At 41.9% G+C, this 27,330-nt stretch overlaps 1 protein-coding gene across 6 annotated transcripts in view; it reads left to right on the top strand.

Moving 5' to 3' along the window:
- Positions 1 to 27,330, top strand: part of FBXW11 (F-box and WD repeat domain containing 11) — a 126,611-nt gene that overhangs the window by 19,648 nt on the left and 79,633 nt on the right. For 2 of the 6 annotated variants that reach the window (XM_033927166.1, XM_033927164.1), the window contains exons 2-3: positions 4,847 to 4,948; positions 26,704 to 26,766. In XM_033927166.1, coding sequence (XP_033783057.1) covers positions 4,847 to 4,948; positions 26,704 to 26,766 — 165 coding nt within the window. Of the gene's footprint in view, positions 1 to 4,846; positions 4,949 to 17,817; positions 18,027 to 26,703; positions 26,767 to 27,330 lie in introns of all 6 variants that reach the window. The other 4 variants (XM_033927168.1, XM_033927167.1, XM_033927169.1 and 1 more) reach the window with 3 other exon arrangements.

Raw genomic sequence — 27,330 nt, 5'->3', positions numbered from 1 at the left:
GTGCATTTATGCCACATAGGTACTTAAATGTTTCTTATCATATTTCCCCTCTCCTGCCTTTCATTCAAAGTATACAGATTGAGATCTTTAAATTTGTCCCCATATGCCTTATGACGAACACCATGCACCATTTTATTAGCCTCCCTCTGGACCAGTGGTCTCAAACTCACGGCCTGCCAGGTACTATTTTGAAGTCCTTGGTATTATAAAGAATGATTCTTTATGGAAAACTTGTGCCTTAAGTGTCCGGCAGTCGCGTTATGGAACGTTGCCCGCTTCACTGATGTAACCTCACGCAAGCGCTTTCCTGCATCTGTATGCGATTGTCCTCTCCACTTCACCTTGCAATCATGTAAAGACACAGGAAAGCGCTTGCGTGAGGTTACAGCAGTGAAGCGGGCAATGTTCCAGAACGTAAGGTAACCATTGGAGGCAGTGCAGCTTTTGCGTGTGTCTGGTGCTGGAGGAGGTGAGAGCTGAAGGCGGTTGTGGATGCGACCACCGGACACTTAAGGCGCAAGTTTTCCATACAGAATCTATCTTTATAACACCGAGGGCCTCAAAATAGTTGGTCCAAAATCTTGTCTCTTGCAGTTGATACTTTGATAGTTTTTCACTTTCTGCATGTTGCACTGCTTTCGACTGTATAGCTGAAATTATCAGAAGCAATTAAGGAAATATTTATATACTATAGTTTATAAATATTTCCTTAATTGCTGCTGATAATTTCAGATAACCCACATTTTAGATTTGTAGGTACTTACATCATGCAAAGTTGTCATTTCTTTAATAAGACATTAACTATTTTTTCTGCGGCCCTCCAAGTACCTACAAATCCAAAATGTGGCCCTGCAAAATGTGGCACTGCTCTGGACCGACTCCATCCTTTTTGTAAACAATATTCTAAATGAGGTCTCATCAAAGTCTCATACAGGGGCATCAATACCTCCTTTTTCCTTCTTGCCATACTTCTCCCTATGCACCCTAGCATCCTTCTAGTTTTCGCTGTCACCTTTTCAACTGTTTGGCCACCTTAAGATCATCACATACAATCAAACCCAAGTCCCGCTCTTCTGTTGTGCACACAAGTTCTTTACCCCCTAAACTGTACCATTCCCTCAGGTTTTTGCTGCCCAAATGTATGCCCTTGCATTTCTTAGCATTAAATTTTAGCTACCAAATTTCAGACCATTCAAGCTTCACTAGGTCTGTCTTCATGCGATTTTGATATCGTCCACAGAGGCACTCAGTTTATTTATTAGACGTCTGTGTGGAACACTGTCAAAGGCTTTGCTAAAATCTAAATACACCACATCTAGTGCACTTCATCTAGCGCATTTGAATGAGCCCTCTCTATACCCATCTTAATATTAAACCATACCATGTAGTGATCACTGGATGCCAGATAATCACCCACTGTAACATCAGAAACACTTTCCCCATTTCTAAGCACTAAGTCCAGTATGACCCCCCCCATCCCATGTGGGTTCCATTACTAGCTGCTGGAACAATTCTCCTTGTAGAGAATCCAGAATCTCCTTACTTCTAGAACACTCCGCAATAGGGATACCCCAATCAGCATCCGGCATGTTAAAATAATCTGTTAGCAAGACTTCCCCCTTTTTTTTTTTTTTTTAGATATATTCTGAATGTCTACCATTAAATCTCTATCTACTTCTTCTATCTGTGAAGGAGGCCTACATAACACAATGTATAGTGCTGTGTGCTTTTGGTAGTGCTGTAGAAATAATAGTAGTAATATGAACAACAGGCATTTGGGATTAATACTTTAAGAAGCCTAGAGGATTCCATGGTGGCAGAAGCATGCTAACATTCGTTGGATCTCTTTACTTTGGTGTTTTTTCCTCATGGGGAAGTGAAAGGGGTGATAAGTTGATCAAACCCTCTTGACCGTCAGTTTCTTTTGCTTGGGGCCAATTGTTTTGCAATCTAACGCACAACCTTTATAGTCGGTAGCTGTATCCTTTATAGTCTTGATGTTTCCTCTTGTATTTTCCTTGACGAGTTGTTCCAGGATGCAAACGCCTACAGCATCCAGGAACTTGGTCTCCCTAGCGCAGCCGGAGGTGCCTAGGTTGCAGTTTATCCCCGGATAGTTGAAGTCACCCATGATAACTGCGTTGCCTCCCTTGCAGTTGCGTTTAATCTCGTCTTGTCACTTCTCCATCAATTTCTTCGGACTGCCTTGGGGGTCGGTAGTAGATGCCGATCTTCGTTTCCAGGTTCTGTCTCCAGTTCAGCACTGGGAGGTAGTGACAACGGATGCTAGCCTCTTTGGCGGGGGGGTGGGGTTCATTATTGCTAGCTTAATGCCCAGGAAGTATGGTCATTGATGGAGACGTCTTGGCCCATCAGTCCTTTGGCATTAAGGATGATCTGATTAACCCTACTGGGGTTTGCTTAGTTCCTCGGTTACTCTTCAGTTGGGTTGTTTTCTGACAGTGCCTCAGCAGTGGTATAAGTCAGCAAGCAAGGTGAGTCTCGTGGCTAGCAACCGAAGTGGCCCTCCTAATGGCCTGGGCAAAGCAGCTTCTCCTATGTGTCTCAGCAGCCCATGGTGGTAGGTTATTGATTGTGCAGGTGGATATTTTTCATTTGCAACATTCTGATCTGGGAGAATGGAAGCAGTTGGAGGTTGTGTTCCTCCTGATTAGTCATCTTTGGGCTTGTCCAGGGCATGATCTGATGACTACCAGGCACGCCAAGGTTCCCACTTTCTTCATCTACCCTGGCTGTTGGATTCCATGTTTTACATGTCCCCTCCATGGCCGATATTAGGGTTTCATCTCATCCAGGTCTAGGTAATTTTTTGTAAAAAGTTAAGCTGCATCAGGGGGGATTATATGATTTTATGTTTTGAGCAAAACAGGAGTGCTGCTGTTTGGAAATTGACTAGAAAAGAAGATTTACAAAGATTGTTTTGAGTATTGATAGATAAATGATCTTTCCTATGTACTACTAACATTTAATATATAGTACTGGAGGTTCTGGCAGTTTTTTTTGCCTGTGTTTGGCACATTGTGAAAAATTCTTGTAGAGATTTTTGTAGTGATCTGTTGTGGAGATAACATGAATACAGTATTACCCATAGATGATATGACTGACTGATAAGAATGTGAACAATTTAAATAATTGAGGGAATTTTTTTCCTACAAAGATTGATAAGAGCTCTGAAAGATTGATTCAAATTTGAGGAGCTATTGTATATTATTGAGGCCTTGTTTTCTGCATAATTTTTTAGTGCAAGTGATGATTGCATATATGCCCCAGTAGCACTTCTTAAGCAGGACATTGTTTTAGTGGTTTGTGTGATATCTCTTAATGTCTGCATCCACATTTTTGTTGTGAGCTTCACAAGAACCAGCACAGCGTTGCCACGTCTGCTTTTTGGAAAGAAGCAGTCTCATTATTTTTAAATCAGCCCTCACACAAACTTGTTAACCTATATTAATACAACTTAACGCACTTTTTAAAAATACAAGCCATGTTACTCTCCATGGGGTTTATTTAATAAAGTGAATAATCCACGATAATATGTGTTGGTAAATGAGGACTTGTGCAGTGGAGATTGATGTCACAGAGCATAGGCAGGATAAACCCTAGGCCGCTGCTCATTTTCAAAACCCTTAGACACGCAAAGGACCATTGTAACCTAGAGAACTTTGTGTGTCTGAGTGCTTTGAAAATATGTCTCAGTAGTACTAAGTTATGTGAATGTTGTTGAAGATGGTACAGAATGCTTTTAATCTCTCTTATTTGATTAGTGATGGAATTTGTCCTTGTTAGTTTAAGCTGACAGTGTTGGTACTCTGAATCTGTACGGTTAGTGAGTTCTATTCTGCTGCCAGGTGCAGAGGTTAAGAATAAGCTTCTCCTTGATACAAATGTACTGGATTTTGCACTCCCTCCCCTCTTCCCACGCAGTGCTTTTATACTGATTTTAGTTTAATCTTGTTCCATTGGAGCTTTCAGGATTTTTTTTTTTTTAATAGTTAGAGAGCTGGGTTTTTGGTTTTTTTTTTCCTTTTTGTTATGTATACACTTTTATGAATGTTTCTGGTTTTTTTTGTAAGGGCAGATAACATTTCATTCACATTGCAGGGCTTCAAAGAAGGTTTGGTCAGGTTCCTAGAAGACAAAGGGATTGAGGGGTATAGATAGGAGTAGAGGTAGGTTATAGAAATAGTCAGGGACCACTGCTCAGGCAATGGCCCTGATGGGCCGCCGCGGGAGCGGACCGCTGGGTGAGATGGACCTCTGGTCTGCCTCAGTAGAGGCAACTTCTTATGTTCTTATGTTCTTATTTATTTAGATATTTTTTTCTTAGCATTTTAGAAATTGATTTGGGGATGGGGGACTCCATTTATCCAATTTCCTTTTTAATAGAAGCTAGAGTATGCCAGAATAAAAAAATGCTGTTCATAAAGATGGTCTTAGCAGAGAGGTAGGAACATTCTTGTTAACATATCACTAGTTTTCACTCCTTTTGAATACTGGGTCTAGCCCAGAATCCTGTTTCAAACTGAGGCCAATCCAGGTCGCATGAAACAAGTTATTCAGGTATTTTGCCCATGCAAAATCAGGCTTTTCAACGTAATATAAAGTAAATTTGGCTCTTCATATCACTGCATCATGTTTTCCCTTGAAGTCCTTTGTATATCATAGTGATATACAATTGAACTGTTCCTTCCTAACCATTATTAACGACTTAGTAACTAGCACAGAAACATTTGTCCACTTTAACATACTAATAGTTGCTTGCGTGAAGTGATTGTTGTGGCATCTAACCCGCTTCTTCTCTTCCTTCCTTTTTGTCATCCTGCAGTGTTCTGTGCCAAGGTCTTTGTGGCTAGGCTGCTCCAACCTGGTAGAGAGCATGTGCGCACTGAGATGCCTGCAGAGCATGCCCAGTGTCAGATGTCTCCAGGTGCCTTTCTTCTTTCTTGTTGTAAATGTATTATGTTGTGAATCGTGTGCAACTCTCATGACTTCATTAATGCAACATGTTTGAAATCTGTTTAATCATATGTTGTGTTTAATACCCATTTGTGAAAGAACTCATGCAAAGTATATGATTTTGATTTGGGGAGAAATGGCCTGTGTTTAGTGCTTGCGCTTGCTGACATGCGATTTCAATAGTGACTAGTTCTGCATGTTGCATGTTTATAGTGCTGGATGTTTGCTTAACATCTTTTTAGTTCAGCACTGGCCACATTTAAAGTGAGAGGTGACTAGCTGAAAATATGCTTTGCATATTAGAATAGTTTGTAAATACACAATATTATATGTGTTGGAATAGGGTGGACCAAAGTACATTCTCATAGATTGCGAGATCTGTTTTAGCCATTTCCAGTGAAGTTGTTTTGAATAGCTCTATAAAATGTATCTTTAATCGTCCCAGTTTAATTCCTGTTGCATTAACTTTAAGCTGCACTTTAAGTTCCATTTTTCTCCTTTATTGGGTGTTTTTCAGCAACGGAGAATAAAAATACAGAAACCACAAACAAACCGCACATAATGCTAAATAGTGTTACAAGCGTAGTGGAGAAGTATAAATAAAAACATACTTTTTTTATTGGGCTAACTTAATGATTTTTTTTCCTTTGTTTTTGTTGTGACTGAGTTCAAAGAAGCATGGGATGAACGCAGAGGATCTAGAATCAGAAAATAAGAGTAAATATTGAACTAAGGCCAGTACTGGGCAGACTTGCACGGTATGTGTCTGTATATGGCCTTTTGGTTGAGGATGGGCTGGGGAGAGCTTCAATGGTTGGGAGGGTGTAGATGTGCTGGAGTAGGTTTTGACGGAGATTTCGGCAGTTGGAACCCAAGCACAGTACCGGGTATAGCTTTGGATTCTTGCCCAGAAATAGCTAAGAAGAAAAAATTTAAATTGAATCAGGTTGGGCAGACTGGATGGATCATTCGGGTCTTTATCTGCCGTCATCTACTATGCTACTATGTTACTATGTATATTTCCTTGAAGAGTGGACTAACATGACCACCACACCATTTCACATATGAGAGAAAAAACAAACAAACTTAATTTGTAGTGCATATAGCAACCGATTTCTCCCATGAAGTATAAGTGAACTTTCAGACTTTCAGTTTTTTATATTTTTTTCAGCTTAGAACTTTAATGATAACTTTTTCGCAAAAAACGTGGAACTATGTAGCAAGAAATGTTTAACTCCTTACTGAATTCAGTTACTAATTGAAAGTATGAGTTTTCATAAATTACTGATGCTCTTTAACTTCCTACAAAGAACATTGTGAGAGAGTCCACAGAATGCTCACAATGCCAGAACAACCTTAACATAGGGAACTCCTCCTTAAGGGGAAGTGGCACAGGAAGGAGGAGTCAAGGAAGCAGCTGCCAGGAAGTATAAAAGGCAGGGCCAGAGCTAGATTAAGGAGACCCGGGGGAGGAGAAAGAAGAGGTGATTCCCAAATGTGCCTTGACTATAACCACTAGATGCTGTACTTGGCTGAGGTAAGCCAACTTTTCTTTTGCTGAACACTTGTGAGTCTTTTTCTGAGGTCTTGCTGGGACCAGATCTTGCTACTGGGTTCAAGGAATACCTTTTTGCAGACACTGTTTGGGGCATAGCAGTTACAAGCCCACTTTTTGCTTATTGAACAAAGGGACTGTTTCTTTTATGCCTGGCCCTATGACGTAACAGGATCCAGGATTTGTTTTTGAGTTAATAAAAGCATTTCCTTTACTGTTTGTGCTTGTGTCTGGCTGCTGGTCCACATGCCTGACCCCAAGCCCCGCTCGTGCTGTTACTTGTGGTGTTCCACTCAACCCGCCAGAAGAAGCGGAACCCTTGAACTTTATCCAGCCATATTTGGAGGCTAAGGGGGATTAGTTCCAGCTCAAGAGAAGGACCTGAACAGTATAGTTAGTGCCGGACAGGCAGGATTCCCCCCCCTTTTATTCTGTGTGCTTGAGGGTGACCAGGGAAACATGGACTCCAGATCCTGGTGGAACAGCTACAGCAGCAAGTGCTACAAAAATTGGTGGAACTCCAACAGAGCTCTCGGGCTCGGTTCTTTGCCAGACTACAGGAACCAGAGTCCCATGTGACTGTGCCTGTGCCCTCTTCCTTCCTGTCCAAACGCGATCCTCTTCCCTTTTGTGTCCCAAAGCACCCCTTGTGGTCCTTCCCTCCATTCTCCGTCCCAAATTCATGCCTTTACCTCCGCTGGCCGGCTGCCTCCTCCCAGCTGCACTTTTCGCTTCACAAAGCCACGAGAAGCAGCTCCTGCATATGGCCTGTGGCTAACTTGGAAGCCTTCCCTCTGACATCAGAGGGAGGGCTTCCAGGTCAGCCGCAGGCCACTTGTAGGAACTGTGGCTACAGCTTTGCGAAGAAAAGTGTGGCTGGGAGGAAGCAGTCAGCCAGCCAGCGGAGGTAAACACCTGCGGGAGGAAGGGAGGCACGAATGCAGAATGGAGGGATGGATGATCAGGGCACGCTGGCACACAGCAGGAAGGGAGGGAGCACAAACTTCATACAAAGAATGGAAGAAATGGAGCATGAACTTGGGACATAGAGAGGGAAAATTGTTGGGCATGTTTGTCTTGAGTGAGAGGGAAAGAGAGATGGTGCACATGGGGAAATGAAGAAAGAGGAGAATTGTTGGGCATAGGGAAGGTGAGAGAAATATTGGACGTGGTGGTGGGAGAGGCGGAGGTACAGATGCATGGGGAAGAGAGAGATGAGGGAGAATGTTGGATGTGGTAGTGGAGAGGTAACGGGAATGGATGAAGAACAAAAGTGTAAACCTATCTTTTCTTTCTATTTAAACTACAGTACTTTATTTTGAGGACTGTTTCTTTAAAGTTTAATGTTCTTTAATGCTTTTATAGACTGAGTACTGTCCAGGGTTTGAGTTACAGACAAATTCAACTTAAATGGAACCTGTTCTTAATCTGGGGACTGCCTGTACTCTCTTTTTAGCCTTGTTCATCGTTTGTTAAAATTTGCTATTTCCACCTTTATCACTAGAGTGAAGCATAACACATAAAACCAAATAGAAAGGAAAAGAATGACCATTATTATACAGTTACCCAGTTTTCTAGCTTTCCTAACCTCTGTAAACATTTCTCCATCTCTCTGTTCATTTTGTCCCTATCAGTATACTCTTTCCCTTCACACATGGAATGCATTTATTAGGATTTATTAACTGCCTTTTCTATCCAGAATGATTCCACGATAACTATCTGTTTCACGTAGAATGCTTATTTTGTTTAACCCATCCCTCTTTAACATATAGTGCAACCCCGTCCAATCTGATCTACTCTAATTGTAATGTTATTTTATAGTCCTCCAAAGAAATGGCACATAGTGAAGGATGAATTTTATGAAAATCTTTTATCTAATGTGATAGCCGGTTCTTATAATTTTTTATTGGGTGATATTAACATATATTTGGATCAAGAGGATAGCGTAGAAGTTAAAGATTTATTCTCATTTTTAATGATGTTAGGATTTTTTTAACCTGACTATAAAAACCCACCACAAAGGTCATCATCTAGATTTAGTTACTTTTTCCTCAAAAAATGCTACTAATTCAAAAATATATTTACAGCAGGTATCATGGATTGATTCCAGTTGGTCCGACCATCGTTTTATGTAATCTGGCAGGAAAAACTGATTAAAATAGGGAATACCAACATCCTGAAAAATAAAACCATTATTAGTGGGGGAATTGTAAATCACATAGAATTTTGATCACACTATGAATTAAAATCTGAGTCTAATTTAGATGAAAATTTTATAAAGGATTGGAAAAATTTTTGCAATCAGATTTTAGATATAATTGCACCTTTAAAACCATATACAAAGAAACAAAGATCCTCAAATATTTGGTATGACATGGAATTACAGTGTTAGAGTTTAAAAGATTGGAAAAATATGGATAAAATCAGGTAATATGGAAGATAAGATCAAGTGGAGATCAAAAGTGAAAGATTATACAATTTTGATTAAGGAGAAATGAACAAAATATTATGCCCATAAAATTAGAGTGACAAATATTAACAGCAAAGAGTTGTTTAAACTGGTAAACAATTTGAATTAGAATCAAAGAAGTGCCCTAAGTTGGAATGCCCACCATCTTCTGATACTTTTGCTGATTAAAAAAAAATAATAATAAATCTGTAAATTGAGATCTAATTTTGGATTGTTCAGTAATATATGGACCCATGTTATGTCCATGTCCCTCTGTTATGAATGTATTTGGGTAGACATGACCTGGGAACAATTCATACTTCCAGATTGGCAACTTTTCTTTAAATCATTTACTAAATATTCTAAATCAAATTGTTGATTGGATAGTTGTCTGCCTAATGTATTGAGGAATGCTTCCTTTACCTTTAAATCTGATCTTTTTAAATGGATTAACTATATGCTGAAAGAGGGACAGTTTTCCAAAGGAAATTGACCACATTTTAGTTACACCTATTAAAAATTCCCTAAGAACCTATTACTTGCAACACTAATTATAGACCTATTGCCAGTTATTGTGGTAGCAGCGGCTCATCTATGGAAGATGGGGATCCAAGTTCTGCCCCATCCAAACAGGAGTGCGAGGTGGCAGAGCAACGAGTCTTGGGATTTGCTCCAGTGGTTAGGCTGGATTGTCAGCTTCAAGAAGAGCCAGCTGCAACCGATCCAGACTCTGGAGCACCTGAGTGTTCTATTCGATATGGCTCAGAGCCATGTTTTTCTTCTAGAGCCATGCAAACAAGCTGCAGCAACAGATTCTGTCTCTTGGCGATGCAGATTCCTATTGCATGTCATTATCTTCAGATGTTAGGCTCCATGGCAGCTTTCCTGGAAGTTGTTCCCTGGGCCAGGGCACACCTGCACCCTCTCCAGGACTCCCTTCTGTTGCAGTGGTCTCCAGAGAAGCATTCTCTTCAGATGCAGCTCCTGTGGTCAGGGACAGTGAAACTCAGCTTGCGCTGATGGCTTCAGGAAACCTCCTTGTTGAAGGACATGCATCTCCGTATATTGGAGTGGGTCACTCTCATAATCGATGCCAGCCTTTTCGACTGGAGAGCCCATTATGGGGACCACTTGATTCGGAGCCAATGGACTCGCCATCAGAAAGAGTGGTCCATAAACCGTCTGGAGCTCCAGGCGGTCCTTCTGGCCTTGATGGCGCTGGGAAAGGTCGTCAAGGGAAGAACTGTAGGGATGTTTTCCATCAACGCAACAGTAGTGGCGTACGTGAACAGACAGGGAGGCAGCAGAAGTGCCCCTTACGCCTAGAAGCTCAGATATTCTTCCAGTGGGCGGAGGCCCACCTTCAAGCTCTTTCAGCAGCTCACCTGGCCAGAGTGAAAAACAGGCCAACTTCCTAAGTCGGCAGTTCCTGGACCTGGGTGAATAGTGTCTCTCCCAAAGGGTGTTCAGTCTCATTCTGGGCAGGCCAGTGATGGATTTTGATGGCTTCTATCAAGAATTTGAAAGTGCAGCATAGAGAGAAAGCAGGAAGTTCAGGGTTGGATGCGTTAGTCCAGCCTTGGCCGAAAGGTCTTCACGTTTTTTCCCCCTTGCCCATGGTGGGTTAGGTCATTCGCAAGATCATGTCCCATCTGGGTCTTGTGATCCTAGTGGCCCTGGACTGGTCTCTCTGTGCATGGTATGTGGACCTGGTGCATCTTCAACGGGACAGGAAGCTCAAGCTTGCCCCTTCTTTGCGGGCTTCTGAGTCAAGGTCCATTCCCATTGAGAATCCACAGCGCTTTGGTCTTACAACATGGCATTTGAGTGCTATCCTCTGATCCGTAAGGGGTTATCACTACTCTCCTCTGGGCTAAGAAGCCTTCTACTATGACAGCTTATGCTAAGGCTTGGAAGGCTTTTCAACAGTGGTGTGAAAAGGATCATGTGGAGCTGCTACGGACTCCAATACCAATAATCCTAGCTTTCCTCCAGGCTGGGCTGGAGAAAGGTTTGCAGTAGCCCCCCTGAAAATGCAGGTAGCAGGGGTTTCCTGGTGCAGAGTCTCTAGATGTACCAAGATTCCTAAGGGGTGTGCTTTGGCTCAGGCCCCCTCTGCAATGCCCTTTCTCTACATGGAATCTTAACATTGTTCTAAAGGGCCTTGTTGAGGCCCAATGTGAACCTCTCAGACACACTTTTCTTTTGGATCTCATAGTTAGACTGTGTTTCTGATAGGTATTGTTTTGGCACGGCGTATCTCTGAGCTGCAAGCTCTCTCCTGTAGGATACCCTTCCTTAGAATTACAGAAGCGGGTTTCACTCTTCAGGCTGTTCCCTCCTTTCTTCCAAGGATTGTGTCTGATTTCCATGTCAGCTAGGAGGTTTGTGTTCCTGCTTTCCAGCCTACTGGATAGAATTTTGAGAAAGCTGGACGTGCGGAGAATGCTATTCCAGTTCTTAGAAAGAACCAGTGATTTTCGCCTTTTCTACTGGCATGGTTGTCTGGCGTCTAAGGCCTCTATAGCCAGATGGATTTGCATGACCATTGCCTGTGGTAAACAGCCGCTGGTTTTTCTCAAGACGCATTCCACTACGGGTGTCGCCTTTTCATGGGTGGAGTCTCAGGCAGTGCCTCCTGCAGAGATTTTTAGAGCAGCTGCTTGGTCTACTCTGCATACTTTTTTTCAGATTCTGCAGAGTGAATGTGGCAGCTTGAGCCTTTTGGGTCCTCAGTCTTGTGGGAAGGCTCATCTGTCCCATCCCACCCTATACGTCAACCATTGCTTTGGTATATTGCCATATTGTATTGCAGTCTGTTTATTTATTATTTGCCTTATACAAAGCGAAGTACAAATTAACAAACATAATATTTATTTATTTATTCAATTTTCTATACTGTTCTCCCAGGTGAGCTCAGAATGATTTACATGAATTTATTCACGTACTTGAGCATTTTTCCCTGTCTGTCCCAGCAGGCTCACAATCTGTCTAATGTACCTGGGCAATGGGAGGGATTAAGTGACTTGCCCAGGGTCCCAAGGAGCAGTGTGGGTTTGAACCCACAACCTCAGGGTGCTGAGGCTGTAGCTTTTAATCACTGCGCCACACTCTCCCCCTTACAAACATAAGACCATACAAAAATACAATCTTAAAAATCCACATAAAACAATTAACAGCAACCAACATCAGTATTCACAGCATACCTCCTCATAGCCACAAACAGTCACCCATTCTTCAATCGTATTTCATTTTACAAAACAGATGGCGTTTCAGCAATCTTTAAAATTTCTTCACATTCTCCTGTCACCATATATATTGTGGTAGCCTGTTCATTCCTCTGGACCAATGCAGGAGAACATTCCTGCCCTTGATGTTTGCAGTCTTAACTCCTTTATTCTTGGGATTTTCAAATCCCAGTTGTCAGAGGACCGCAACTTGAGAAACATAATATGATATGACAATCAGTTTGGTATTTGGGGGCTAACCCATGCAGACTTTGATAAACTACCAACACTAACTTATACCTGACACAATAATCCATCTTAAGCCAATATATCGTATTTTTTGCTCTTTAAGACGCATCCTGAATGGCTGCTGTCACTTCTTGTGGGACAGCAGTCATTCATGTAGCGGTGCTGGACCAGGCAGGTTCATGAACAGCTGCCGCCTGCCTTGTGTGCCGCTCTGCCGCCTGCAAAGAAGAGGACTCGGAGGCAGCCATCCAGCGAGAAGGGGCAGGACCGCTGGACTGCCGGCAATTAAAAGAAAGGGGGGAGAGGTATTTGCTCCATAAGACGCACCTTTATTTCCACCCACTTTTTTTGGGGGAAAAAGAGCATCTTATGGAGTGAAAAATACGGTAGTTTGATGTAATAGTCTGGTGCATGTTCCCCTTTTGTTTATCTAAACAATGTCCTTATGATGGAATTTTGCATTACCTGCATCACACGAAGAACAGTAGAAGGCAATCCAAGTAGAATGTGTTACAATAATCGAGACTGGACATCACAACTGTCTGAAGGACATGTTTGTAGTTGCCCCAAGAAAGGTAAGCACACAAATTGCGCAGAACCCTCAGCTTAAAGTACATCTTCCTCACCACTACAGACGCATTCTGTCTGAATGACAACTGAGAATCAAGAATCACTCCCAAATAACGCATTTCAGAGGATACTTCGACCTCAGATTCTAGCAAGTTTCAAGTTTATTTAAAATTTGGTTAAATCACTTATCAAAATTCTAAGCAATATACAAAGTCTTATAAAATAAGGGAAAATGTACAATAAGACAAACAAAGAAAAAATAAAACCATGAACAAAACAAACAGATGTAATGGAACATAGGGGAAAGAGGGAAGAACTATTGAAGATACCAAGTTCCGCTGTGGGTCCCTAGAGAGTAACATTAAAGTTGTCTTGTTAACATTCAATCTTAACCTATTCTCATCCAACCACCCCTTTATACGTGTCATGGTTTCCTTCAAGAATTTTACTGCCATTATCTTCAAACCATGAATGGGGGAAAAAAATTGTATATCAGCGTAAACTCTATATGACATGTTAAGGGTGTCTAACAGACTACACAAAAGGCCCAGAAACAAAATCACACTGCTGACAAGGTTGATCCTTTATAGACCCCCATTAGTATTTTACGGAATGCTGACCGTGTCCCATTAATAATGACTTCTTGTGTCCAATCCGGTAAAAATGGTCTGGACCACACGCACTCTGCCTTGACAAAAGAATCTCATGATCCAAAGTATTGAACGCAGCAGATATTTCGAGGCAAACCATGATATATAGCTCCCATGATCAAAACCCCTCCAAACCTCATCTAGAAATGAGACTAACACTGTCTCAATGTACGGACTCCTGAGCAGATGTAACAGAATGACAGATTAGGTTCTTATCTGGATAATCTTTCTGTTAATCCACTCAGGAGTCCATACAGCCTGCCTTTAATGTAAGCCTGCCTTTGATATTTCTAGATTCCAGGCCTGGAGCCCTTCTTCTGTCAGATACCGCTGCTAAGCTTATCTTCGCAAAAAGCAAATTCGACCACATCTCACCGCTTTTGTCCAAGCTCCACTGGCTTCCGATAATCTCTAGAGTCCACTTCAAATGTGCCTGCCTCACTTTCAAGATCCTACACGGTATCCTTCCTCCCTCCATTCCTCTTTCTTGGAACTCCTCTAACCCCAATTCGGCCAGATCCACCCAAAAACTGAAACTCTCCTTTCCCTCTCTAAAAGGCGTTTCCCTTGTAGGAAAACTAGGTTCTTCCCTCCCCTTCAGAATCACTCAGCTCTGGAACAACCTTACCTCCCCTCTTAGGAATCTGAGCTCCCTCCAACTCTTCCGTAAACATCTGAAAACCTGGTTATTCTCAAAAATGTAACTCCTCCTCCCTCTCTGGTTAATCTAGTCCTAAATTTTCTCTTCATTTTTCCTCTTCCCTATATTGGAGTTCCTTTCTACCCTAACTCTTGTTAACCGTGTTGAGCTTTACGAATGTAGAGATAATGCGGTATACAAACCTAAGGTTTAGATTAGATTAGTTGGCTGTATATGAAGAAATCTTGTGTATCCTTTCAGCCTTTGGCTCCCTTATTGCTAGTGCTAGTTGTATACTGCAAGTTGGTTCTTTAAGGTTGTTTGTGTCACACACACAAAAAAAAGAATAAGTGCAGGTATTTCCTGTTCATTGTTGTTCTAATTCTTGTTTTAAGTTACAGAATAGAATTTTATATTGTATAGGAGGAAATTCCCTTTGCTCAATTGTTTTGGTATGTAACTGGTAGGGGACAGTGTGCTCCACCTCTATGGGGGAGGTGCTCGCGGGAATAGATTGATTACTATACGTACGACTCCTGAGTGGATTAACAAGATTATCCGGGTAAGAACCTATTCTTTCAATGCTTTTTATCAATTACCAACCCAAAACAATTAGCATCTCAAGTACTCTTCCTTCCTCCAGTTGCCATTCAGATGTGCTTTTTACAAGTCTGTCATTATTGAGCTATGAATATAGATGACAGCAGATAAGATTTAATTGGCCCATATAGTATGGCTAGACATAGCCCGCAAATATCAAATACTGATTTACTCCTTCGTGGATGATATCCAATTGTACCTACCACCAGGAGAAACCCGTGACGCCCAGATTGCAAAATGTCTAAACTGCCTCTCGGAAATCAAAAGCTGGATGTTGGTCAACAAATTACAACTAAACGCCTCCAAGACGGAATGCCTTTGGGTCCGCAAAGAACGCTGCGACTGTGACTGTCCCTCGCTGAGCTGGTACTAGACTACTATAACTGCAAAAGACCAAGAGCGCAGCCTAGGAATACACCTTGACGGCAACCTGTTGCTTTCCGACCATATGTCCCAGGTGGTATCTTCCTTATATTACTACCTATGACAACTCCGAAAAATAAGGAACTACTTTTTAGAGTTTGACTTCGCCCAACTACTCTATGCCTTAGTACTTTTCCGCATGGATTACTGCAATGCGTGCTATTCAACATTCTCATGGCAAAGAACATACATCGTCTTCAGTATGTTCAAAATGTGGTGATCAGGCTTCTAAAAAACTTCCGTGTCCGCGACCCTGTCTCCCAGGCTCTAGCATCGGCTCACTGGCTGCCCATAGCTAAATATGTCTTCAAGGGCCCGATTCTAGCGTTCAAATCCTTGCACAACATGGCACCGGGCTATGTGATGGCTAAGCTTCCTCCTTACGTACCGAACTGGTCTCTCCACTCCCAGGCTGAAATATACCTCAAAACGCCCCCTGGCCAAGCCCTGCAACTGCAAACCGCCAAATAATGTTCCTACTCCCACTACATACACTATTTATCACTATTTGTGTTGGGCACACGTGAGATCCGATGATGGTGTGCTGGCAGGGGTTTGCTTAGCCTTTGCCTTGCTGTTCTAAGCACTGGAGGTTCTCCTCCCTTCGCTGACCTCTCACACTGAGGATATCCCATTTCAAAAACTTTTAACTGACATATATATAAAAAATTTTCTTGACTGTTTATTGTTTTCATCACCTATCATAATCTTCAGAAAACCACTCTCAGAATCTTTTGTAAGTATCTCTCGCAGTTTATTTGTGTTGCTCATTGGATAGAGCAAAGATACACAGCCTATCAGATCCTCTCTTTACCTCTTCCAGACTCTCCACTACTAATTACTTCTCCCATTACCATTATTTCCCAGTCCCCTGACTCTACTACCATTGCCCATATCTGGGTACTCACTCCTTCCCTCATGTGATATGCTTAGACCATCATCTTGAACAATAGTCTTTATGGTTAGTTGTGCCGACTCCTCTAATTCAATGTTCACTTCACTGCAGGCATTGTATTCAGGGTCCCAGGAACGCTCCCCCTCCCATCTTTTGAGTCAGCAATATTTCTTACTGTTATGTGCACTCAGTGTTAGACAAATTCCTTCTGCTGGAATTTTACTAGTACAGTAAAACCTTGGTTTGCGAGCATAATTCGTTCCAGAAGCACTCATATATCCAAGCAAATTTCCCCATAAGAAATAATGGAAACTCAGATGATTCGTTCCACAACCCAAAAACTTTAATTCAAAATACTATAGGTACTTGTATTGCAAGACTTCACTCATTTAGAACAGTAACCACGCTCCTGCAGTGTCAGAGAGAGAAGAACCATTAGCTCAGTTGTGATGTGTGTATACTGTATGTACTTGTATTGCAAGACATTGCTTGTATATCAAGTTAAAATTTAATCAAATGTTTTGCTTGTCTTGAAAGTTACTTGCAATCCAAGGTTTTACTGTATTTCATTTATTTTTTATTACCACTTACTGATATATTTCTATTTGTATAATGTTACCTCCTCAGGGTATTTATCCTATGACACTCTGCCTTATTTGAATTATATGTATTAGTAATATCTTTTAGTTTGTAGTTTCTCTGCTTTCGGTTTATCACATCTGGTTAAATGTATTATATGTGTTATATCCTATATGTTCATACCTTGGTGTTAATTGTATTTTCATTTCTCACAAATAGCATAGTGATTCCCAACATGTTTTGGTTCAAAATGCCCTTGGTGTGTCAATAATATTTTCATGGCACCCCTAAGTCAAAAGAAATACCTAAGTTTCCTGCCCCTCTCCCCCATGGACTGGTTTCTCTCTCCTCTCCTTCCCCTCCTCATGGTCTGATATCTCTCTCCCCTCCCCTCCCCTTCCCTGCCAGCCCTGGAAGCTTTCCCTCTGCTACAATTTATGCTGCAGCCGAAGAAGAGCTTCTGGATTGTCAAAGCTAGCCCATGTAAGCTGCAGTGTGGGGAAGGGAGAAAGGTTTCCTGCTGGGGAGTGGCAGGATGCCAGACTGGCAGCTCATTTGCATCTTCTCCGTGGCACTATGGCGCCGTAGCACACAGTTTGGAAAACACTAGAATACCACATAGATTCACATAATATGAAATGTACCTGTAAAGAGCAGTATGCTCCAAAAATTATTTAAGGAAGATCCAAAGTGAGATTCTTCCTTAACTAATTTCATACCTAAGATCTGTTAAAAGTATTCTCAGAAATTTACATAATAAAGCCCAGTGGTTTGGGTGCCAGAATTATGTTTTTGTTGTAAGATGAAGGTTTCTGACCTTGAAACAACTAATATTCAGAATACTACTATCAAACTTCTTTGTAACTCATCTGTTAATTCATGTTAGACCTCTCCTAGTTCACACTCACTAGCAACCTCTGTTTCCTGCCAGGTTAGGCTCAAGGTACCACTGTACTTACCCTCACTCTCAGAATGATGATCTTTGTGTCTCCTTGGTTGCTAGGAGCAGACATGATTCCACAGACAGTTGGCCACCATCTATTTGGGTCCCATCCTGGAACTCATTGCCTGTCTTCATCTGGAAGGAAGTGTATCAGAAATTTAAGGCAGGGCTGAAGATATTATTTTGAATCTGCATTCTTATCATTCTGAGTAGGGGTTTTCGCTGGGTGCCGCTGCCAGGAGACTGTGATGTTGTCAGTCACATTTATGGTATATCTTTTGATTTATTGGCGTTCTTTGCTCTGCGCTTAGAATTTTATCTCATAAACTGCTTTGTTTTACAAAGGATGTATAGTAAAAGCTTTAAATGTCATTATTATTTATTGAATTTGCTATACCGGTTACGTCAAAGGATCAAGGCATGGCCTAGTTGTTAGAGCATTTGCCTCAGCTCCCTGAGGTTGTGAGTTCGATTCCCACTGCAGCTCCTTGTGACTCTGGGCAAGTCACTTAACACTTCATTGCCCAAGGTACAAAATAAGTATCTATCTAAAATATGTAAGACGCTTTGATTGTTTAAATCACAGAGAAAATGCGGTATTCCACTCCTATCCATCCACTTTACCCTTTGAGTTTCAAGTTTTTATTAAAATTTGATAGTCACTTATAGTGATAGTCACTAAGCAAGTTTACAATTAAAAAATAAAGAAGTATAGGAAAAGCTTGAATAAACATTATTAACTACCATCATGTTTCTGTTTCTCCCTAAGAGATCCTACATGCCTGTCCCACACTTTCTTGAATTCAGACAGTTTTTGTCTCCACCACCGCTACCAGGAGTCTATTCCACATAACTGTCACCCTTTCTGTAAAAATAAGTTTTTTTTTTCCTTAGATTACTCCTGAGCCTCTCGCATCAACTTTATTCATTCTCTCTTATTCTGGAGCTTCTTTTCAAATGAGACTCGCATCATGCACATTTATGCCCCGTAGGTATTTAAATGTCTCTTTCATATATCTCCTCTTCCCACCTTTCCTCTAAAGTACACATATTGAGATCTTTTTCCCCATACTCCTTATGATGAAGACCACCAACCATTTTGGTAGCCTTCCTCTAGACCAGGGGCATCAAAGTCACTTCAGCCTATCCAAGCCATCTCATTTGCATGATTCAGACTGTGAAAGCCTATGTCTAATTAGTGAGCCTATGTGTTCATCCCATGCTTTTTTGAATTCCATCCTCTCCGCCACTGCCCCCGGGAGGGCATTCTAGGCATCCATCTCCCTCTCCATGAAAAATAATTTCTTAACATTACTCTTAAGTCTACCATCCCTCAACCTCAATTTGTCCTCTAGTTTTACCAATTTCCCTTCTCTGGAAAAGATTGGGTCCTATATTATTACTTTCAAATATTTAAATGTCTGTATCATATTACCCCTGTCCCTCCTGCCAGACTATAAATATTGAGGTCTTCTAGTCTCTCCTCATACTTCTTTTGGCATTTATTGTCGCTTTCCTCTGGACTGCTTCAAGTCTTTTTATATCCTTGACCAGATATGGCCTCCAAAACTGGTTACTCCTCTCTCTATACAGCCTAGCATCCTCCTGGCTGCAGCCACCACCTTATCACACTGCTTTGTTGGCTTTCAGATCCTCAGACACTATCCACTAGTGCTGCCCAATTCAGGAAAAAATATTTCGATTTGATTCAGCCTATTGAATCAATTTGTCAATTCGATTTTCCTGCCCAGTTGGTTGGTTTATTCCAAACATACTGGTGGGTTTATTTTATAGCCTCTTTACCCCCTTTGCCCTCTCCTAACAACACTGGTGCTGTGGTGTAAACAAAATAAACAAACAAAAAAGACATTTCCTCTCTCTGTTAAATCCTAGCTCACGTTCGCGGTCCAATACCAGCTCTGGCAGGATACAAATATCATATCTGACACATTGTAATCACAAAACAGAAAATAAAATTATTTTTCTACCTTTTTGTTGTCTGGTCATTTTTCAAATCATGTTGGTCCCAGGCTCTGCAACAAACGTCTTCTGATAACTTGCTTGCTAGGGTCTCTTGCTCATTTGTCATTTTCTTCTTTCTCCGTGGTAACCATCATCCTCCATTTCTGTCCTCACCTTCCATTTCCCTTCCCTCCCCTGGAGGTCTGGCATCTTTCCTTTTTTTTGTCTCTATTCCTGTAGCTGCAGTGATGGACCCCACCATCCCCAGATCCACCATCTCTCCTTTTCTCAACTACCCTTTCATCCAGCATCTCTCCCTCCTTCCCCACCAGCTCTTCCTTTCTCTTTCTAACTACTCTCCTATCCAGTATCTCTATCCCCAACACACCATCCCTTGTGTCCAGCTTCTCTCCTTTTCTGTTCCTTCCCTCCCTATATCCCATTGTCCACCATCTGTCTCCCTCTCATGTTTTTAGATCCATTATTTCTTCTATCCCTCCCCCATCTCCCCTCTCCATGATCTCCCCCATCTCCCCTCTCCATGATCTCCCCCAAGTCCATCTTCCCCCTCCAGCATTCATGTTCTCCCTCCACTAAGTTCACCTCTCCCATCCATCTTCTCCCCATATCTCCTTCTCCAGTCCACCAACTCCCCCAAGTCCATCTTCCCTCCATGATCTCCCTCAAATCCATCTCCCCTCCTCCACCAAGTTCATCTTTCCCATCCATCTTCTCCTCATATCTCCTCCAGTCCACCAACTCCCCCAAGTCCATCTCCCCTCACCCCCATCTACCTTTATTTTTACATTACAGCATGTTGCCGGTGGCGGTAGTTATTTAGCGATCCACTCCTGCCACCACTCCTTGCGTCTTCTCTCCACTGTGGCCCAACCCTAGTGAAAACTTCCTGTTTCCGCTTGGGCGGCCAAATGGAGAGAAGACACCTGGAGTAGTGGCAGGGTAGTGAATTGCATTCGCTACCGCCGCTTTTGCCTGGCCAGGGAGGAGAGGAGAAATACTTCCTCCCAGGAAGGAGAGAGCCTTGCTGCCGTCGATCTGCACGCAGAGACCCGTTCGGGCTTTCCCTCTGCCACCGGAGTCCTTGCTTCTGATGTAACTTCTGGATTGCAAAACCGGAAGTTACATCAGAAACAAGGACTCCGGTGGCAGAGGGAAAGCCAAACAGGTCTCTAGCAAGGGGGTCGACGAATCGGTAAGTTTGATTTTTTTGCCAAAACAAATCGATTCAAATTGTGAATCAGGCAGCACTACTATCCACTCCAAAGTTCCTCTCCCCATCTCTGCATATTGGCCTCTCGCCTCCCAGTGCATACATCTCCCTCAGATTTCTACTCCCCAAATGTATTGCATTGCACTTCTTTGCATTGAATTTTAGTTTCTAGACAGATCATTCTTCCACCTTTTGCAGATCTTTTTATATGATTTCCACTCCCTCCAAGGAGTTAGCAATCTTGGTATCATTCACAAAAACGCAATGTGCTGGGGGCATGTGGGAAGCATAGTTGTCGGAACAGGAGGGGGCACAAGGGCCATGGCTTCCCAAAAAATTAGCAGTCGGAGGTCAGAAGAGTAGGTTATGTCTCTCCTGACTCTCCCACCTACCTCCTCCCCGAATGCTGTAATTTTAAATGTTTGGGCAGCCGGCAGTGGCAATGAGATCAGCCTGTTGCCCTCGGCCTACCCCGGAACCCTTCATTTTGTAGCGTCCTGCCTACTTGGGAACAAAAGTCACTTCCTTGCCCCTCTGCTTATCCTAGCACAATCTATTGGATTTACTGTCTATGCTTATGCAGACAATATCTAGTTACTCCCCACATCCACAGACAATATAAGGGAAATAAACACCAAATTCGTCAAAATTAGTCCTTGGCTTAGTCAAAACAAACTAGCACTGAACATAGCCAAATCAAAAGGTATTCTATTTCCAGCCACAGATAAAGAAGACCTAAGTGTGCCAATATGCATAGATTCTAGCCCCATACAGATTGAAACTAAAATAAAACTCCTTTGAGTCATCCTTGACAAAGACCTCAATTATCATGACCAAATCAGCACAGTTACCCAACAATACCACTACAAACTCAGACTAATATGATCCATAACATCTCTTAACTCCTCTTCTATTCAAACACTTATTCATTCACTTGTCATTTCCCACATTGACTACTATAATTCTTCATATCACGGCATAACACAAAAAGAAATCCATATATTGCAAATCTTACAAAATATTTTCATTAAACTCATACATAAGGCAAAGAAATATGATCATGTTACCTCTCTCCTCCACGAAGTACACTGGCTTCCCGTATCACACCGTACAGCATATAAAATTCTTCTCACTTTCAGAATCAAACAAAGCCATACCCCAGCATTTCTGGACAAATACCTAATCCCATGCGCCTCCCCACGCGTATTTTGATCTAACAACCAGAATTTACTAACAATTCCATCCATAAGATAACTGTTTTACGACATGACCTGCAATGTCATATTCTTCGTCACAGCTCCCACAATATGGAATGCACTCCCATCAGACATCAGGCTCGAAAAATCCTTAGACAAATTCAAGTCCAAATTAAAAACCTTTTTATTCAGGGATGCCTACTACACCTGAGAAAAAAGGACCCTTTATTCAGCTAAGTTGAGTAACTCTGGTGATGAATAAGAGAACCGATTTTCAGAAGCGAGCTTCCCCCCACCAATTGTTCTCTCCTCTCCCTTATACCTCCTCTTTTTTAAATGTTTATCTCGATGTATTTTGCACTATCCCACCCCCAGACTTCTAAAGTGTCTGTATCTAACCGTCCTTTCTGTCTCTCCTATCTTAATTATGAAAGGTTCCCCTTTCTATTTTATTTTCCACTATATTGTTCTTTTAAATTTAATAAACTGTATATCAAGTACAGAATAAACTTGGAAACTTTACCTGCAGAATGAAGACTTCCATGCATGCCGACGGCAGCAGGCTCACGTTGTTTCCACTCTCGGCTGCTCGAAGTTTTAAAATTATAGCAGCTGGGGATGAAGTAGGTAGGGGAGTTGGGAGCTGTAGAGAGAGGTCATGCCACAGAATCTCTCTTGGGGGGAGGGAGAACATATGCTGCACGGAGTGGGGGGATGTTGGGAAGGATAGATGCTGCACGGATGGGATAGTGGGAAGGGAGGGAAAGAGAAATGGGGGAAGGAAGAAAAAGGGAGAATTGTTGGGCATAGATGCGTGGAATGGGAAGGAAAGAGATGGTGTACATGGGGAAAGGAAGAATGAGGGAAAATTGTTGGACATGATGGTGGCTGGAGGAGAGAGAGAGATATTGGATGTTGTGGTGGAGAGGGTAGGGTGGGATAGATGGAAAGGGATGCAAGAGGGAAGAATATTGAACATGGTGCTGGAGGGAAGGGAGGAAGAGATGCAGCATGCTGTTGGAGAGAGTTGATAGAAGGAGAAAGGCACAAGGGGATGGGTGAGAGGGGAGGAAAGATGTTGCACATGTGGGGGAGAGAAAGGAAAGAAGAAGAATTGGGGTGAAGGAAAGGAAGGGAGAGATGATCATGAAAAAAATAAGCCCTACCCGGAAATAAGACCTAGTGCGTTTTTTGGGTCTTATTTTCGGGGAAACACGGTTGTTGATGTCTTTGTATTGTGTTCAGCAGAAAAGGAAATCCATTTCTGATTTTATTTCTCCTGTGTTGAAGTACTTGCTGACCTTTGCTATAGCTGGTGGGGATCCGCAAACACCGGACCTCCTCCAAAGGAGACCAGAACTCCATTCTACCAAGCTTGGCAGTTGCTTGGAGCCACTGAGGTGCCAGCATCTGTGACTTAGAGACACTACTGCTGCCAATCTTGGTAAAATGGATTTTTGGCCACCCTCAGAGGAATTCTTCATCTGACATAGCTTGAGGGTCCTTCTCAGCTGGAGTATTTATATTTTATATTTACATTAGGTTCTGGCAGAGACCCATTTACAAGGTTTGTATTGTTCCCAACTAATATTTTCAAATTAATAGTGTCTTTGGTTATTTGTAAATAGGTCTCTACCAGAGCCTCTAATTTAGTAGTATAATTAAATGAAATAACTACTTCTGAAGTTTATGGGGATGGAAGAGATTGCAGTGGGTATGGGTGAGGACGGATTCAATTCCAACGGGGAAGGATTTGATTCCTATGGGGATGGGCAAGGACAGGTTTGATCTCTGTCCCCATGCAATTCTACCCTGGACACCGGAAGTCTGGGCCTGTATGGACTGATGGCTCCATCCTCAGTTGTTAGCCAGAGGCATACCCCTCTGTATAGCTCCCATCCCCCCCAAGCAGCAGAACCATGCCAACCCTCCCACTGCGAGACCGACATACCTTTCTCCAAACAGCAGTATCGGCAGCACTCTAAACAGGCTGCTTCGTGGCCTTCTCCCTCCTGGGACTTCCCTGTGCCACTTTGCTGATGACATCTTCAGTGATGCAGCAGAGGTTAGGAACCTGTGGGAGAAGACTGCGAAGCAGCCTGTTTAGAGTGCTACCGACGTTGCTGTTTGGAGGGAGGTATGTTGGTCTCGCAGTGGGGAAGGGTATGTGGGGTTTGGATGGGAGGAAGAGATGGAAAGATGCTGTGCAGGGGGATGGGTGGGAGGGTCAGTGGGGTTCGGCTGCGCAGCAGGGGTGGGGGAGCACTGCTGCCGACAAATCCAGGGTTGGAGTTGGGGAGTGTCAGGGACATTTGGGAGGGATTTTCTCCTAAACCTTCTGCTCTTCCTCCTCCTTTCTCCATTTCTGTAAATAATACTGTCATTGTTCCAGTCTCCTCTGCTCGTAACCTTGGAGTGGTCTTCGATTCCGACCTCTCATTTTCTTTCTTTTTTTTTTAAATAATAGCTTTTTATTTAGAAATGTAAAAATGTTAACAGCAAATACACAAAATAACATATGAAAAGTACCATAAGTACAACCATCAAAAAGAACAATAGCAAAGCCCCAAAACTATACAAGCAAAAGCTATATAGCTACTCACAACACAGGAGAACCCCCTCCCCCCATCTCCCAGGGACAGAGCACAAATCCCAAGCCATAAAAACGACCTCATTTTCTACGTATATACAACAAGCTGCTAAGACCTGTCGCTTCTGTCTCTTCAATATCACCAAAATTCACCCCTTCCTCTATGAGCACACTATCCGGACCCTTGTCCAAGCTCTTGGAACCTCACGCTTAGATTACTGCAATCTACTTCTAACTGGTATCCCTCAGTGTTGCCTCTCCCCCTTGCAATCAGTGCAAAACTCTGCTGCGTGACTCATCTTCTACCAACCTCACTACACTCATGTCACCCGTCTCCTTAAGTCACTTCACTGGCTCCCTATCTGCCATCACATATAGTTCAAGATCTTATTGCTGACCTACAAATGTGTTCATTCTGCTGCCCCTCAATATCTCTCCTTGCTTCTCTCTCCTTTTACACGTCCCAGAGAATCCGTTCCTCAGATAAGTCACTCTTAGCGTTACCCTTCTCCACCACTTCCAATTCCAGTCTTCGTTCTTTTCATCTAGTTGCCCCCTATGCCTGGAATAAATGACCCGAGTTTGCCCGTCGAGCCCCTTCCCTTCCCTTGTTTAAAAGCAGACTGAAAACCCACCTTTTTAATATAGCTTTCAATCCTTAACACTTATTCCTCTGCCCTCCAACCCAGCCCACTGATTAACCGTGCCCCTTAACTATATGCATGACATCCTGTTTGTCTGTCTTAACTGTTTAGATTGTAAGCTCTTTAGAGAAGGGACTGTTTTCTTACTCTTTGTGACTGTGCAGCGCTGCGTACATCTGATAGCGCTATAGAAATAATTAATAGAAGTAGTAGTTTTGGCAGCGATCTAACTAGGGCTTATTTTTGGGGAAACACGGTAGCATGATATAGTTCTGGCTGGCTAATAATATGTGAGCTTATTTTGCTGCTGCTGTTTTTGAATCTTGGTTAGAGAATGACATGGGGACAAATTTTTCCCCGTCCCCGCAGGAACTCAATTTCCCCGACCTGTGAGTTGTGTTGCTGTCCCCCTGTCCTTGCCCCGTTCCTGTAATCTCTGTCTTAACCACACAAGCCTCGAACACTTATGATTTGAAAGTATTTGAGGCTTGCGCAGATGAGGACAGAGCTTGCAGGAATGGGGCAGGGAAAGGATCGCGGGGGACGGGAAATTGTTGCTTCTGTGTCATTCTCTAATCTTGGTGATAGTTTGATTTGTGCATTTGCTGCTTATGATCAATTTTGAAGAAAATAGCTGTCAATGGAAAACATTTCAGTATCTAGAAATGTATTATATAGAAAGTAAGGTTTCATCAATTTGGATTTTACTGCTCAAAAAATTGCAGTTACTCCAGAATACTGCAGTTAGATTAATTTTTAGTCTAAAAAGATATGAAAGTGTTGCAATCTTTATTGGTTATCAGTTGAGAGACAAATTAAGTTCAAATCAGCTTGCATAGTTCATCGTTTATTACAGACTTACTCTTCATATAATCTGATTTTTGCTTTTTTCTCATTTGCATTATTCTTCCACTGGATTATGTGGTACTTTATTACTACATTTTCCACATTTGCACAGTTTAGAGGAGTACGGTATAAATAACAGCTCAACTCCTCTTTTGCTTATGCTGCCTTTACAATTTGGAATTATTTACCTGTTTATTATTAGGACTGATATCAATTACTTAAGATATTGTGAAAATTTGACAATCTTTTTATATGACTTATCATGTTATGATGGTATTTTAATTATTGATTGCTTTTGCATTTTCCCGTAGAGTTTACGGCCTCTTTGTATGTAAATTGTCTTGAACCTTTTTGGTATATTTTGATTATTAAATTGTGGATTAGATTATTTAGGTGACATAGGTGTTTGTAGACAAAATTGTTGTAAAACCAATTATTTCTGTTTACTTAGATTTTGGTTTTGTTCTTGATTTTCAGAACACTGCAGTAATGGAAGAAACAAATGAAGACGAATCTTTAAAGAAAAATACACTTTGGCAGGTATGACAGAAGTTTTTTCAGTGGGTTATTACAGTTTGAAAAACTATGTGCTACTGTGAGCCAAGAGTTGACCTAGTTTGGTCTAGCCCAGTGATCTCAAACCCGCGGCCCACCAGGTACTATTTTGAGGCCCTCAGCATGTTTATCATAATCACAAAAGTAAAATAAAACAGTTTTGTAAGCGGACTGCTGGGCACAATAGACTACTGGTCTGACCCAGCAGCGGCAATTCTTATGTTCTTTTATGTCTCAGCTATAAATTACCATATTTTTATTATTAAGACTTAGCTAAAAGGAAAGATTTATAAACTATAAAGAGTTTTACCTCATGCAAAATTGTCATTTCTTTAATAATATTCTTTATTGAATCACAGCTCTTTATTTTACTTGTAGCTATCAAGCTAACATGTTAAAAACAAACGCTTATCATTCTTAGCAAAATATTGATTCAGTTTCCAGTAACGCTGAAACAAGTCATGTGATTAGATGGTATATCACAATATCTAGAAATTCCAGCCATTTACAAAACCCATGGCGGAACAAGTATAAAAGTCAATAGCAGCG

This window comes from Geotrypetes seraphini, chromosome 18 (genome assembly GCF_902459505.1).
Source record: "Geotrypetes seraphini chromosome 18, aGeoSer1.1, whole genome shotgun sequence".
NCBI lineage: Eukaryota > Metazoa > Chordata > Amphibia > Gymnophiona > Dermophiidae > Geotrypetes > Geotrypetes seraphini.
This window is presented reverse-complemented; position numbering and strand designations above follow the sequence as displayed.